General features: G+C 39.4%; 1 protein-coding gene across 4 annotated transcripts in view; it reads left to right on the top strand.

Moving 5' to 3' along the window:
• The window catches only part of LOC124952651 (POU domain protein 2-like), a 95429-nt gene that overhangs the window by 60723 nt on the left and 17765 nt on the right, over window positions 1-16941 (top strand). For 2 of the 4 annotated variants that reach the window (XM_047502826.1, XM_047502827.1), the window contains 2 exons: window positions 9282-9347; window positions 11926-11982. The exons of 1 other annotated variant lie outside the window; for it this stretch is intronic. In XM_047502826.1, the coding sequence (XP_047358782.1) occupies window positions 9282-9347; window positions 11926-11982 (123 nt within the window). The remainder of the gene's footprint in view (window positions 1-9281; window positions 9348-11925; window positions 11983-16941) is intronic. One more of the 4 variants, XM_047502828.1, reaches the window with a different exon arrangement.

The following is a 16941-nucleotide window of genomic DNA, read 5'->3' as shown; positions in this document are numbered from 1 at the left end:
CGTTCTTTCCGTGATTTCGGTTGGTATGTATGCGTGGATACGGGTGTTCCCATTCGACGTATTTCCATTTCCTCCTTTTCTTGTACAAATACTATAATAATTTACATAATTTATAAAATTTACTTAATTTAAAATTATGATTCGTAAATAAATGAAAATTAGATAAAATAAATGAAAATTCTAATGAAACGAAAAAATACCGAAATGTTATCCCGCTATCGATTGCACAGCGTAATTATTAAGCCAATTGACTAATTAACCGAATTAGGTAGGAAACGTTTAAATCGATCCGGGTGCAAAAAGTAATTGGATCTTAGCTCCTACGTGTGGTCAATTCGATCTTAATCGACCATTCGATGTTTACGATCGCTATTGTGATCTATCATAGTAAATGAGTAACGAGATGCGGGTAATTCGTTTTAAATAAATTCTAATTAAATAAAAGTTCTTCTCCAAATATTTCACATGTAAACAATATATCATGAAGGACATTGATCATGATATATCCTAAGAAAAAATATAGTTAAAAATTTAAATTAACAGAATCTCTGACGTCCTTCTTTTTTGAAATACATTGTATATCTTGAAGTACAGTGTATATCTATATATACATATACATATATATCCTTTTTTTTTTTTTGAAGGACATTTTACTTCCCTCTAATAGCTAAGGAAAACATTTAAGAAAATTTAGTGTTTCTTCTTGACAATCACTTTCTTACCTTCCTTTTTGTAGAAATTTTGCATGGACTTAAAGGGCTACATACAAAAAAAAAATTTATTACCTTCACAGACTTTATTTATGCTCATTTTCAATACCTATTACCTAACAATTTAGAAATTTTTGTGAAAATTTCTAAAAAAATCCATTACAATACAACTTTCCAATTTCATTCTTTCCTTTAAATCGTTAAAAATTTCTCTGTATAGCAAATACGATACGTAAACTTTATTTAATAATAATAATAAGTAAACTTAGTTTTCAAATTTTTCTACATAAATTTTTATTATCGGATATGTTAACGATTAAAAATAAATAATTCAATGCATTGAATGAAAAGAATTTTTCGTTAAATAGAACGTAGAATTAAAAGCACACGTCAGACAAGCGATATCGAACGATATAGAAAGAGAAGCGTTTCTATAATTCAGTACGGTACCTATCGAAACGGCGGTTCAGGATCGAGGATCAGGGGTGGATAATGTATGTACCCTCAGTTGAAGGAGAGGGAAAAAGGGGGATAAAGATGCACAGCGGGTTTCTCACTCTTTCATATTTTCTGTCTCTCTTTCTCCCTCCCTTCCTCTCTCTCTCTCTCTTCTCTCTCTCTCTCTCTCTCTCTCTCTCTTTCTCTCTCTCTCTATTGCTATCTCACTCGCCCGCTTGATATTTCTCTCTCTTTCTCTTTCCATCTTTCTCGAAGGTCTGCGGGGGTGCACCCTCAGGCTAGTTGAGAAGAGAGGGCAATGCTGACCAACTTGAACGGACAGCTCGTGGCTCACCAGTAGACAAGTCGCAACCGACAAGTTAAGATGACCAACCATAACTAAATTGTGATAATTTTAATTAAATGTATGATTGGAAGTCTGCAAGAGTTTCAAAATTTTTAAGAAGAAATAATTAATCTAAATAGTATATCGTATAACAAAAGACAAAAATGAAAAATGTTCAGTGTGAGTGTTGAATGTTTGAACCTTCAAAAAGTTATTATCTCGTGATTGTCTTGATATATACTAAATGAGAACGCAAAGTTCATTCAAATTTTGATTAGGTGTTGTTTACATCGTTCAACATTTTGGAGGTTACAGGAAGTTATAACTTCTACCGAGCAGGTTCGTTTATAGATAACAATTATCTACAATGAAACATCAACAAATACTTCGTTATTGATATTTGTAAGGGCATCGTTTTGAAAAGTCTGTAATGGTTATCGGAGTTGTCTGTTTTCAAAGCAAGAAGATGCACGCCGATATCAAGTCTGCTTTTCGAATACGTAAGTTTACATGAAGAAAGTCCTTGTCTAAGATATATCGATTACAATCTCCGGTCGAATAGTATAATATATCATTATATTTCTCATAGACCATTTTATATTTTTATATTCACGCCTGCCATCACAATAACCGATACTACCAGCATACATAAAAGAAATAAGGTTCCCGCATGAGCCAATGTGTTATTCCAAATGAGGTCCATTACTCGAGTTACAATGAATAACAATTTTTTCGTAACTATAACCCTGATGTTGCATTATGACAATCCATTTTTTGTAATATTTTTTTTTGTTTTTTTTTTTTTTTTTTGATAATCAAACTACACAAAGTATGAAAATTTTTCTAACGCATTTCGTTGACATATTGAAAATGTTTATTGCATGAGACTCCATTAAATCAGAATAAATATAAAAGAGAAAAAGTCAGGAAATCGATTGCAAAGGGTGACAATACTTTCACTGGCAGCGAATTAAAATGCAAAACCAACCCCCTCGCTATGATTAGGCGAGCCTATAGCGATTGGGGTTGCCTTTAGGTCGAAATAGAAGACTTCGCCATTTTAAACTCCACCCTTCGTGCTTTCAATAGCTGGCAGCAACCCTACTCGGTCTATCCGCTGCAGATAATCTGTAGATGCACTCGAATTCTTCGCTTTTGCTCCGTTCTTATCCCTCCACTTTGTCGATCAGTTTGGATGATATTTTTCTTTGCCGAATACCAAACCTCCAAACCCATTTCATTCTACGTAAACATAAAGAGTATCTTTGTTATATATCTATATCTAATGACAGAAAATGAAATTAAATTGCCAAGATTTAATCATTTTTTAAAAATTAGATACTATAATTCGAGAAGAAAATGTTTTGCATATGCTTAGCATCGTATTAATTCATGAATTTTAATAAAATATTAGCAAGCACTTGTGGTGTTTCCTTCGTGAAGCTTATAATGATAGTTTAAGAGGATTATACCTCGATAGGTCAAATGTCAGTTATGCTGACGCATTATCGGCAAATTTCTCGTGCATCCATCGATTCATTCCCAAAGGTAGATTATAAGTAATTTTAATGAAATAGTTTTATATCATATAAAGATAATGAAATAAATTTCGTTAAATAATAACAAATTTTCATTTGCAAGAATGTTTAAGGTAAAACTATACTCGTTTCGCCGAGCATATTCATAAGCGAGCGCGAAACCTGCTTGTTCTTTTGTCGATGCACTTAACGAAAGGCTTACCGCGATCTTGGGAGGGCGGCTTATCGGATCGTTATCGTTCAATCTGACCGCGTTCCTGGCCTCTGTACCGGTCACGATCGCGGTCCTACGAGCATCCTCTTCTCCCTCTGGGCCTTACTTACTTACTTCGTACACGGCAGCTTAATTAAGCGTTATGAGTTGAACTCCTCGTTAACGAAAGGCTACATTCGTTCGTTGGTTACACGTGAACGCGTTTTTATAGCACCGATAGATTTAAAGTACACGTAAAGTAACGTTTGCACGCTCGTGAACCGAAACACTTCTTTTTCCGAAGCGTTCGTTAAATTGCACTGAAGCTATCTTCCTTTCTCCTCCATCTCTCTCTCTCTCTCCTCTCTTTCTCTTTCTCTCTCTCCCTGTCTTTCTTTTTCTTCTTCTGTAGTTCCTAGACTTATCCAGTCATGCGTTAGAAATAATATTTCTTCTCTGGCCGTCGCAAGCAAGATGGCGCTGAAATAAATTAATTACATCTCCGGCAGGGCTACCAGCTAATTCGATTTAACACAATTGAGTTGTTCCTTTCGAACCGATGTTCGAAACCCATTCTCTCACTTTCCTCTTACACATCGAGTTATTATCGATATTTGCACGCTACGATTATTATCGGCAAAGTCTACCTTTCTTACATTCTATCCTTTTCTTTTTATCTCGAGAGTCTCAAGTATTTTCCGATTGAATGCAACGCAATCGTTAACTCGATTATTATCGCGAATTAAAACACAATCGTGATGTATTATATATATACATATACATATACATATATATATATATATATATATATATATATATATATATATATACGTATATAACAAATTATCTGTCGAATTTAATAAAATATCTATCGTAATTTTCGTAGCTTAAACTTTAATCTATTTATCATTCTTGTATTAAAACTGACCTCGTCAAAAATTCATTTTTCATTCCTTTTTTGTTACTACTCGAATTGACACAAAAAGCGTATGAGAAAAGTATTTAATAGTAATATAAGAAAAGATGTAAGAAATATGAAAAGAAACTTTTAATAGAATCGATCGAAGGAAGGTTCTTCGTTTAAAGACCGATCTTCCGTATCTCCTTCGCCATATTCTTCGGTTTGCTTCATAGTACATATACACGAACATGGAATCGTGTCGGGTCTGCCAGAAGCACTCTCATTGGATATAATATATCGTCCGGATTAACGGGGCCCTCTTATTGTTTTCCACTCTTGCAAAGAGTTGCGCTCTCCCTCCACCTTTACCTCCCATCTCTTTCTCTCTTTCTCTTAGTCGCCATCCAAGCGCTCCTTTCCTTTCCTTTTCCCTCTTTACTTCCCACACCCCTGTTCACGAACGAACACGGCAGCCACGTTCGCCCTTAGTTATAACTTAATTACAAGAAAAGCTGCTCGCGCGGCAATGGCGGAGCTCCGCTTCGAAGCGATATATATTAGATTTTCCGTCATTAGAAACTTCTTGCCCCGGGAAATTATATCCGCGAGCGAAGCTGAAGGAAAAAGAAAGGAAGTTAGAGTGGGAGTGGCATATCCAAGCCGATATTCGATTTCTTTTCTTATCAGAAGACTTTGTTCTCATTTACTCGCTCGTCGAAACAATTAATGAATATTTCTTTATCCAAAAATTGAAATTGCAATGGAGGAAAAAAAACTCGAATGAATACTAGTTTCGATAAAAGAATAGTAAGATAGAACAATAACGACCGATAGCAAGTAAGTACGTTCGCGATGGCTGCGATGAAATTCAAGATGTTAATTGCCGACAAACCTCTCTAATTACCGTGTCATTACGACCAGCATCTATATAGGGTATAGAAAAGGGGATAGCAAGAGAGACGGTAAGAGGGACAGCAAGAGGGATGGCAAGAGGGACGACAAGAGGGACGGGCAGCACGCGCTACGCACACAGGATCTCCCGCATAACGCTCTTAATTGTCAGGACTAAGAAGGTTACCATGATACTGGCCGAAGCTACGCGAGCCGCCATGTCGGCGGTAGCTATTGTGCCAATTAAGGCGAAATTCTGTCGTTAGATTATTTTTAAATGGATTATACGACGCGACTCGCGCACATTTGCATTTTGATGAATATTTCATTCTCGATGTAGTTCGTGTGCGAGAACGTTTTATGCAGAGCTCATGCGAGCGATAAAAACGACCAGCGCCTATTAATTAATCGCTCGAACGAGCGCGATTAATCTGCGACGGAATGGATCACGCAACGACGCTTTGCTCGTATAATGAAACACGATGAAATGACGACGACGACGACTACGACGATGACGACGACGACGACGACGACGACGACGACGATGACGACTACGACGACGACTACAATGACGACGATGACGACGACGATGACAACGACGATGACGACGACGATGATAATGATGATAATGATGATAATGACGCGATAATAGCAATCGCCTTCTTCTTTCGATTCTTGCCACTGATCTCCCTTAATATTTTACATACCTTCTCCTCTTACTGTCGATTTCAGAAATCGATATCATGCGGAAAGAGATAAGATCGGGACGACGCATTTACTACAGCTAGCAACCTTCCACACTACATACGTTTCATTAAAATTGTAATAGCGAACGCGTTTACTTCGTGTTTTTATACGAAAGAAATTGAACAACGCCTTCTTTGTATCACTAAGTACTTCCTACTAATTAATTTCTTCACTAGAATCGAGTTTCTCTCTCTTTTTCTCTTTTTCTCTTTCTTTCTCTCTCTCTCTCTCTCTCTCTCTCTCTCTCTCTCTCTCTCTCTCTCTCTCTCTCTCTCTCTCTCTTCTCTTGATCTGCTTAAGAATTATCGTCGGAATCGATCTAACACGACTTTGATGGTGTAACCAGTAATTAGATCAATAATTAGTATACGGTAAATTTGCGTAATACGTAGATAAAATATATAGAAGAATTTCTACTTGTTTTACGCCATAAGAGGGATACCGACTTTCTTCGATAAATATTAAATGACGAAAGTAACGTTCCTTCTTCTTCCTTTATTTTTTTTATTCATTTTTTCTTTTTTCTTTCCTTTTTCTATAATCATAGAATATCGGCACATTACTTTAATAAACAACGTCAATTTCAGCGAATACCACGAGCGTTAGTTTAAAAGTCGTTAATCATAATTCGAGATAATTTTGTGCGTCTCTCCTCGATGCATATCGCTTGGATCCTTTGTACGTTAATTCGAGTGAGGAATTATTGATACTCCGTTCCGTCTCGTCATCGTTCTTCTCTACGGTCACAACGCGTCTACTCGATTGCACCCAGCCGAGACGTTTCTTTAACGAATAAGTCGACTCCATTACGTCGCCGCGTGGAACATTCACATTCGTTCCTTTTCCCAGAAGCTTTTTTCTTCTTCTTCTTCTTCTTCTTCTTCTTCTTCTTCTTCTTCTTCTTCTTCTTCTTCTTCTTCTTCTTCTTCTTCTTGTTCCTCTTCTTCCTTCTTCTTCTCTCTTTTTTCTTATAGCTTTCTCTTTATTCTATGCCCGAGGCACAAATTCATCCAAGATCATTCTCGAGGAAAAGTTAAACCAACCCCACGCGTACGGCGTCTACTTGCGAACACGTTAATGGTCTCTCGTTTTCATCTACGTTCGAACGAACACCTGTACAACAACTGTACGACTACGTATCTGCGTAGTTTCACGGTAATTCGAACGAAAAGCAGGTAATAACGCGCACCAGAGCTACCTTGTGCTGACTCTCCTATGTTTCTGATAATAGTCTTGAACTAACACGATTATATTTGACATTGTACCTTGGAAATGTTCTCCTTCGTTCGAAAAGTAAATGTTTAGTCAATGATCAGTATGGTTGAACGTATAAAATGGTATATACAGAAACGTTAATTACAATGAATAATAAAATATTTTTCTGACTTTGTCTCGATTTCTTCGTTGGAACAAAGAGATAATGTTTAAGATATTTACAAGTTCATTACTACGAGATAAAACTGAGATCGAAATGTTAGTAATGAAATATAGAATGCAATAATGACGTATTGGAAGAAGTCGGTGCATCGATAGAACGACACGCGACCCTAAACCCTTTCATTATCATTTCTTTATCCACGTTAGACCATTCTTTCGATCCCTTCCCTTTGCTCTATATTTGTGTTCATGTATATCTTCTCTCTTTTTATCTATCTCCCTCCCTCTCTCCCTTTCTCTCTCACCCTCTATATCAAGACACGTTCACGTTCTTCGACATCTGCGAAGGGCGGGGAAAGCTTCGAAGCAAAGCGAGGCAAATCACCCTCTCTCTCTCTCTCTCTCTCTCTCTCTCTCTCTCTCTCTTTCTTTCCTTCTCTCTTCGCTCAAACACCTTCGTTTTCTTTTTCTCTCCTCCCCTTCGTTCGAATCACCATCGACGACGAGCAATTATTTTGAAATCCATCAGTTTCACCGACGGATTAAGTGTCGTTCGAGAGCGATTAACACCCCAAAGATGATCGATCAATCGAACGACCATCCTTGTTCGCTTTCTCTCGCCAATGCACGTGTGCGACAGCTTACGTGTTAATGTTTAATTGCCAACAGTCACCCTTCTTTATCTTTTGATTTTTACATGATCATTAAAATACTTTTTCACGATATCGTTAAAAATAATTCATTAGACAGCTGCGCTTGAAAGTAATAGTAAAACCGTACGATATCATTTTAAAAGTCATAACTTTAGGAAGAAGAAGAATGGTTTTGTGGCGTCGAGAATGGTAAGAAAAAGGTTTTTAGCTCTAGATGCAACCCTTTCGCGGATGAAGCGATTCTCATAATAAGACGAAAGACTCTTTCTTATTCTCTCTCTCTTTCTCTCTCTCCCTCTCTCTCTGTCTCTTTCCCTCTCTCTCGTTCTCTCTCTTTCTCTCTCTCTCTCTCTTCTTCTCTCCTTCCATCGGTTCTTCCTTCGTGCAAGCAGCGTGGGGGTTCGTTGGACACAAGGCGGTTGCTATGGAAACGGAAGATCAAGTGGGTACGAAGCTACCTCGCCGGGGGTCGTGCAGTGGCTTGGGGGTGGCTTGGAGGTGGCTTGATTTCTTCATAACGGCCGCCATTATCGCGCTCTCCAACCGTATTCCCCTTCTCTGTCTCCTCCTGCAACTTTTCCCTTCTTTTTCCTACTCATTATGTCCAAAGGTGGAAGGGAATATTCTTCTTCTTTTAAAAATGATCTTACAATGGCGTCGGTTTTAATTGGAAAAAGTCTTACTCTTCTTCCATTTCTCTCTTATTACTTTTTAAATCCTTCGGAGCATTTCGAAAGAAAGAGATAAATTAATTTCATTTTTCGTTGCTCAGATATTGCGTAATAATCGATGCACTGGATGCATCATAGATAAAAAATCAGAAAGCTAAGAATTCTCAAATAAATGCTGAGAGTGCGCGTGACGAGTCAGAGTAGAAAGTACTCTTTTTCCATGATTTCGTCTCATCACTATTCACACGGTTTTCTAAGGGCTCTGTACTAGGTACTAGTACTACGTATAACCTCTATAGCGAACTATCTCTCTAGACTAGGAGTCGTAGTAAGAACGTGCTCTCCGCATCAACGATGTAGGGTGTTGCATACATATAGTATAAGAAGCGTCTCCTCAAAAATTGATGCGCGGTCTGGCTCGCCGCCACGCAAACTAGATACCGTATCCAGATGCAGCATCTCGTATTCATGGTGGACCGAGAAAGAGGGGTGAAAAGAAGTCGGGAGACCAACACGAATTCGCCTTCCCTTTGATTACAATATATCGCTGCTTCAAAGCGAATTGCCAAAAGTTAGATATAACAATGTGTTGGACGTAGTCATGTTATTCAAGCGTCATGGAAGCGTGGCCACCTTGCAGGATGGTTAAAATACCGCAAAGTCTTCCCCAAATGTCAGTATTAATATTTTATCCACCTTTTCTGCCGCAACCCATCGGTGGAACCAACTCGGACGTTTCTATGCTTATTACGTTTATTGTTATCGAGGCGGATGGAACTATTAAAATATTAAAATCCGTTTTTCCTTTACTTCCAGCTCGATCGAGCATGTCTACAGACGAGTTCTTTTCTACCGACGAATTAATAACGATATATTCCGATAGTAAGTATCGTTCCCCGTATTTTCGATATTTTTCCATACGATGTTAGATAACTCTTGATAACAATTAAAACGCTCGGAGGTAACTTAAAAGTTAAGACAAAGTTGATGAAAAAGACTTTCGATCGATGATTCCACTACGGACGGAACAAGATCGTAATCGGAAAATAATGACGGGGCTGGCACGCTCTCGTCTTTCGTGCTAACTCGGCAGGTATAGCTATACTCGTCTCGACGAGAGTACGGTGAAGCACCTGTCTGTAGTACTTGAGTCGTAGTATCCGTACAGGTGCCTCCTTAACGTACCTGGTGAATGGCCTGTCTCTCTTCTTACTACTTGTTCGTACGTGCACGAAAAGGATTCGGTCGATCGGTCGGTCTCTCGCTCGCTCGCTCGCTCACTCGCACGAAGCTCGCATTGATGACCTTTATGAATACTGAGAAGCACGTGCTGCCAACGGTAGACACGCAATTGCCGGACTGACAGAAAATGATCCTGCCAAATTAATAAGTCATTGGCAAGACTACCGTATGTTTGTAATTTCGTGGAATACTTCAGAATTAATGCGTGGCCGATTCTTTCCACGCGAAATCCAACTCGTCGCGCGCGTTCCTTTGGAAACAATTATAAAATCGATAACTGTCTAGTTAATTTCATTTCTTTATTCATCCTTCTCGAACATTGAATTAATTAATTTTAAATTATCAGCTGTGCCCTCGTTACATTTAATTTTTTTTTATCATTCTCATACGAAGAATTTAACGCGTTTATAAGTAGATTTGCTTATCCGGGAGATCAGATAATGGGTTTAAATGGCAGGTAGGTGCCAATAAATCGTCTCACTTCCTGACTGACCAAAAGCGAACTCGAACGCGACGACCAAGCGAACGGCCGGATCGAATCGGCGAACGGAGGAGCGAGAAAAAAGGGGCATGTGCAAGTCGCAACTGTTTTATGACTCTCCAGAGAGGGGTGCTCCGCATTTATTCGTGATCGTATCTCCACAAAGTCCGTTGCGATATTTCAACATTTGCGCTCACCGAGTCGCGACCAACTCGAAACGTATTCATTTCTTTTCGACGATCTTCGGACGATCGCATTTACCTTCTTAAATCGACAATGATAAAAATTACCTTGCTACGAATGGGAATGGTATAAGACGAGAGAATCTACTCTCAAGAATATTTGTCGTCATCGTTGTCGTCGCCGTCGCCGTCGCCGTTGCAACGATGTCGTTGATATTCATTACGACGATTCCCGACGTTTCTCAGCACCCATGAATAATACACGACGATTTAATCATTTTTTTCTTTTTTCTTTTTTTCTTTTATCGAATGCTCTGGGCGTTATTACACTTGCGTCTAATGTGCACCAGAAAAACTCGAACGTTCGCGGACTATAATTAGATAGATATCCGCACGAGGTCACCGTTCATATTTAATGTAAGCGTGTGCCAGTTTCTAAAGACAGTCCTTCGTTCAATAATGAAGCGATCGCATCAAGGATGTTACATTGTTCGCGTCGCCTTATTTCTTCTTTGGTGCGGTCACCTAAATGGAAAGACATTTCGTTATCGACACCGTACCATTTCTCTCTGTATTTTTCTTATTTATTTGCCGTCCATTTGTGAGGGTTAGGAAACTCCGAATGTCGTCCAGCGTCTATGGCGAAAACGCGAGGAGCGGAAAGGTGGGATTATCTGAATACAGTCGTTTCGGGGGTGAGTTGCGACCCCCCAGGGTGTAGTAGGTGGCTGCCCTTAGGGTCGGTCACATCGGCGAGCCACCCTACCGGTGCTCCGCTGACGTATGGTGGTCATCTTCTCACCGAATTACCACCATCTTCTTTTTCCTTGGTCGATGTTCTCTTCCAGGAAGGGTCCATCAAATAGATTATTTGAATATCGATCGATCGAACGAGAGCGCGGACAATGGACGTGCAATCATTCTTCTTCTACATTCTTCTTTTTCAAGAAATTTCATTCGTGAAGAGAACCGAAAGTGATTTAACATAATTCAAAGGAACTATCTCGGAGTTTCATCCGTATGTGTGACTTAATCAGTATGAATGTGGCTATCTCGAAAGTCGTTATTCATTCGGGATAACCTCTGTCGAGGGTGTTACCAATAAGGATTAACGTAAAATAGAAAAAAGCTGTATATCTCTGTCAGAAATCTTGCCCTCATTGCGGAAAGGGAAGCGTGCGACCGAACGCTCTTTAATTAAATCGAAAAACCAGTCCTTTCGATCGAACGCATGAATACAGTTTTTTCGTGTGTACAGATTTCGCGTAGGACGGAGTTTCGCGAGGTCGAATCAATGACGAATCAATCCTCGGGATAAAAGGAAGTGAAAAAGGAAAGAAACTTCGTGGGCCTTTCTTTTCTAAAATCACGTTCGACTCGTCGTCGAGCTAACTCATAAATACGGATGCGCGCGTGACTGTCGCGCGAGTCCTTTTGAAATGGTGTCCCGTCAATTTGAAAGGGGCGGAGGGGAGGGGAAGCGAAAGGGAAAAGTTTCTTCGTCGAGTTTTAACGAAACGTCACTAACGAGAGCCCGTTGCACTTTTTGTTGCAGCCAGCGACGCGCTCGGCCGAATCGATAAGGAGCCAGCCTCGCCGGAATCCATACAAGGTGAGTTTGCACGGAGAGTTTCATCGTCCGTCTGTCGTGTCCGCTCCTTCTCGATAAGATTAACGTACGAAACGCGTTTAACCTTCGAATAGCCGGAACATAAATTTTCCAAACGAATAATGCCTCGCCTCTCCACGCCACGGCGAGTTCGAGCCGAAGGACGACTCATCGAATCGAACGATGCGCGAGTCTCGCCCTTCCCTTCTTACCTTTCCTTTTGATTTTCAGATGTGCCACGACAAGAACAATTTCCGATTAACTTTCTCGTGAGCGTCTCCAATCGGAATTCAAAAGCGAACAAACGCAAAGGAGAAACGACAGACGAACGAAAAAACGATCACTCCAACTACTACCTAATTTATGCGTTTGCGATCGGTTCGATCGAAGGTTGTACAGACCTAATTGAAATTAAAAAGAAAATGAAAATTCGCTCGGTGATATTCATCGACCAAATAACTTTGATTTTTTTTTCTCGTTTCTTAAAGACAACAATCTCTTCGTGATCACCCAAAGTCCACGATTACTCGGCTAATTCTTTTCCACGTAAAGTATGTCATAAAGACAATTACATTCGTTGAGCACCGCCCTACGGCTTCCCGGAGCTTTGTCATTTGCCTCGAAGAATTCTTTCGTGGCGTATAACCGACCTTTTAACATCGGGCATTATCCTGGTTGCTCACGGCAGGCAAAGTCCGAGGAGGGTCGGTCAAATCGCTTGAATTTTTGTCAGTGTCGTAAAACTCTGCTCACGGATTTCGCGAAAATTCCCATCTTTTCGTCTGTCATCGTTTTTATTGTATGTTTCTTCGGAGATGTAATTGATAGACATTTTCTATTCGTGGAACTTGTAAACTTCGGTCGCAAAACGACCGATTCAAAGTAAAAAATTCTCACGGACTTTTATTATATATGAATTAATCGCTCGTTATATCCGCACGTTAGTTGCTACAGCATTATTTGTAATCATTTATTCCAAGAATATGATCGTCTTGTTTCATTGAAAGTTTCTTTCTTGAACACGTGCCGAAGCGTTACAAAGGCGTGACGCTGTACCGTTAAAGAAAGATGACGTTAATGGGACATGCGATAAGAAATTATCTTTATCGGTAAAAGTATAGCTCAACTCGTGCGTAAAATCTTATCCACCGTTTCACTCTCGATTGAATGATATCTATTTAATTTGAAAATAATTTGATCTTCCTTTGTGAAAGGGAGACGTAGTATGAGCATTGATTAAAGAAAAAAATAAATAAAAAGGAAAAATAAGAAAAGAAAAAAAGGAAAAAGAGAAATAAAAAGAAGAAAAAAACAAAAAATTCGTAGAACGATACTTCGAATCGGCGATCGATCGAATCGATGGATTCGAAGGAAGCGATCGACGGGGAAGAAACGAGAGTACGGAAACATGGAAGAGCTTCGGACAAAAAAGTTTCCACCAGGGCAACACTCTGGGAAAGTCTGAGAACCGGTCGTAAGCAGGATACTCCTCGTTTCTGTTCGTAGCTCTTCGACGTTGGTAGGTATCTGCCTACGACGAAACGAACGAGACAAATGGAGAAACAAGAAAGTAATCAGCGAGTTCGAAAAGGCGCGTCGGTGGGGTGATGATGACGGTAACGGCGCAACGTTGAGGAACGATGGGAAAAGAGAGAAAGAGAGAAAGAGAGAGAGAGAAAAGAGTAGGTAGAACAGATCATCTTGAACCTGTGTTTTACTTTATAGCATTTAGCCCGTTGTTTGTCTTATTGCTATTAGCCTCGGCCAATTAGTAATTTTATTTTTAATGTGGATTCCATGAATCGGGCCCACTGTGAACGCGCATACGAGAGAGAGAGTGCAAGCGAGGGCAAGCGAGGCCAAGCGAGAAGGTTCACAGAAGAAGAGAGAAGAAAGAGAAAGAGAGAGAGAGAGAAAGAGAAAGAGAAAGAAAAAGAGAGAGAGGGGGGATTAGGAGAACGGAGTAGGGGGTACGCAATACGTAGGATGCTCGGAAGGAGGGGGCATGTCATTAGGAGTCATTAATATCACGGACCTCTGTAATTTGACACACTTCCGATAGCCTAGCGCCACCACTGCTGCCACCACCGCTGCCACCCGCTCCATTTTTTTTTCCTTCACTAGACCCCCTTTGCCGTCGTCCTACTCTCTCTCTCTCTCTCTCTCTCTCTCTCTCTCTCTCTCTCTCTCTCTCTCTCTCTCTCTCTTTTCTCTCGCGAATAAGCACGTCGGGAACGTTGAAACCATCGACGAAACTTCCTCGTGAACGCTGTGCCTGCGATATTCGTGTCATTCCAAATGGACCGACAGTGATTCTCAATCATTTCTTCCTTCGAAGGATCTATCATTGGTTTTTTACATTCTACGAAACATCTAGTATGTCGATAATTAACGAGAAACGATACCAAAATGATACCACCGCATACGGGTGCCAGCTGCTCGATCTTCATCGATCAAAGTCGAATCGATTGACTCGTTGCAAAATCTCACGCTCGCTGTGAGTCAACGATGGAGCGTCGCAACGGATGGAGCCAAGATCAATATGATTTGCGGATGCTAATCGAATCGCTAATCGTTTATTCCTCGATCGTATCGGCACACCTGTTCGACCTATATGGTCACTCTAGAGATTCCTTTAACGCGAACTTCATGGAAATCTTAGGTTGTGCCGTTCGAAACGAGCACGTCTCTCATCATACTTTATAATGTCTTTACGACGTATCCCCATTTCTAACAATAATCGATGTCGTATAATAATTAAATTAAAAATTTATCAGAATCGGAAAGTAAAATTTTACTAAATATCTTCGACTTATTGCGAAGCACACACATACACTATCGAGTAATCCACAATTTTCCTTCACCTTTACCATTTTACCGTTCACCTGTCGATCGTTATCCATTGAAATCGATATCACTATTCAGCACGTCGGAGGCGGTAATTTAATATCGCGAATTCCTATTCCTTCCAGTATACGTAAACTGCTTTCACCGGCAAGACACGTTACTATAATGTCGAGAGAAGCGATAAGATCGTAGATAAAGTTATTGATCGCAAATTAGCCTTTCGTATATCGTGGTCCGAGTTGAAATTTCATAAAACTAAAACGGAACGATCAATTTGAATCGAGCTCGAAATTCGTTTTAATGAAAATTAAAAAAAATCGGATGAAATCAAAAACGGAAGAAGAAAAGAATCGTCGGATTCTCGAAGAATCGCCTCGGAAGAACTTCTTTAAAAAGTTTTGAATCGAACCAAACGATAGAGTTGAAAAAGAAAAATCCTAAGAATCGATGCGATCGGTTTCACTTGGAATGCAAACGATCTTTATGATAAAGTCGCAAGAAGTCGGTTTGCTCACAAAGGTACGAGCCTATAATACATCTTCTTGGTGACTTTGTTATTTAAATTTGGGGAAAAAGAGTAAGAAATGGGGACGAGATAAACGTGGAAAACCGCTTTTGAATACCCAAGCGTTCTCTAACCCTCGATACGAGAATTAAGCTTCACGCTTCAACGTTCAGTTTTCTACTTACGATAAACGCGTAAAAACTTCATTCTATAGTTGACATTGAATTTTTACGAATTTTATAAAATCATATTAAAATCACGATAGCGATCTATATTCTCTCTGCTCACCAAAAAGTGGAACTTCTTCTGAGCTTTATCAAATATTTTCGGTAAAGTGGTCACTTTGTTATTCGAATCGAGGGTGACGATGTGAACTTCTCTCCTGAATGCTAAAAAGTCGTCCCTCAACCCGGATGCTTCTACCACCTACCCTTTTATCCGCTTTTCGATTCATGCCTCAGGTTTAAAGGGAGACGAAAGCAAATTCAAATTTCGTGGGACGGCTTTCTCAGGGATTTTTATACATTACTGTGGTTATCCACTGCGAAATATCTTGTAAACGGAATACGTCGATCTTTTCGAGTCGTAACTAGCTGTAAAAGAAGAAGAAGAAGAGGAAAAGAAAAAGAGATACATTAGGCTCTTCGATTAAGAGAGATTAATCGTCTCGCCCACTCGAAAAATAAAAACGATTTAAAAAACAAAAAAGAATTATGAAAGAAACTCGTGAGAAGAACGACAAATGGGATTAAGAAGCAAAAGGAAGAAAGGGAGGGAAGATATTTATGAAAATGGCAGCGATCGACGAGTGGGTGACGACGCCATTGTTGCTTGTTCCATAAAAGACTAGCAATTAGCAATTAAACCAATAACTCTGCAATTGGTGATTCCATTAATGGACACGACGTTCCCACAGAGGACAAACGTTTTTCACTGTTTTTCTTACTGATCCCCTGCTGCCAAGCCGTACAATTGCTTGATAAACGTGTATAATAAGAACTGATCTTTTTTTTTTTTCATTGATCGCTTTCTTCATCATTCAATTTCTTTAAGCTAATTTTTAATCTCCATTCTATTAGATCGTGAAAACGATAAAGTTCATCCATAAAATTCATATCTGTCAAAAATCTATATCTAAGTCAAAAATCAAAATAAAAATTAAAACTTAATCAGCAAAATAATTAATTGACCCTTTCTTAGAATCACGAAAGCTCAGGAAAGAGGAAAAAAAATACCATCTCGAATCTTGCCACTCATCAGCCTGTTGCAACGTTACACCCTTAGAACCGGACTTGGTGGCCGTATAAAAAAAGCCAGAGGGTTGCACCCCTTGAGAGATAGCATATATATGTACATATATATATATATATATGTACAAGGATACTCGGTACAATCGCGTGCTGTCGAAGAACACGACGATAATTGATTATAATAAGCGACGAGTAAAAAAGAATGAAAGGAAAAAAGGAAATGAAGGAGGGTGAACTAGTCGATCTTATCGGAGGATACTAAATAGCACTTAAATGTCTATTTAATTAATAAATCTTTCTTTTTTTCTTTTTTACCTTTAAAATCAAATTTCTCACAAGTTAACAAATTTATCGTATATT

The sequence above is a fragment of the Vespa velutina genome, chromosome 10, assembly GCF_912470025.1.
Source record: "Vespa velutina chromosome 10, iVesVel2.1, whole genome shotgun sequence".
NCBI lineage: Eukaryota > Metazoa > Arthropoda > Insecta > Hymenoptera > Vespidae > Vespa > Vespa velutina.
Note: the sequence above shows the minus strand (reverse complement) of the source record. Positions and strands in the feature narration are given on the sequence as shown.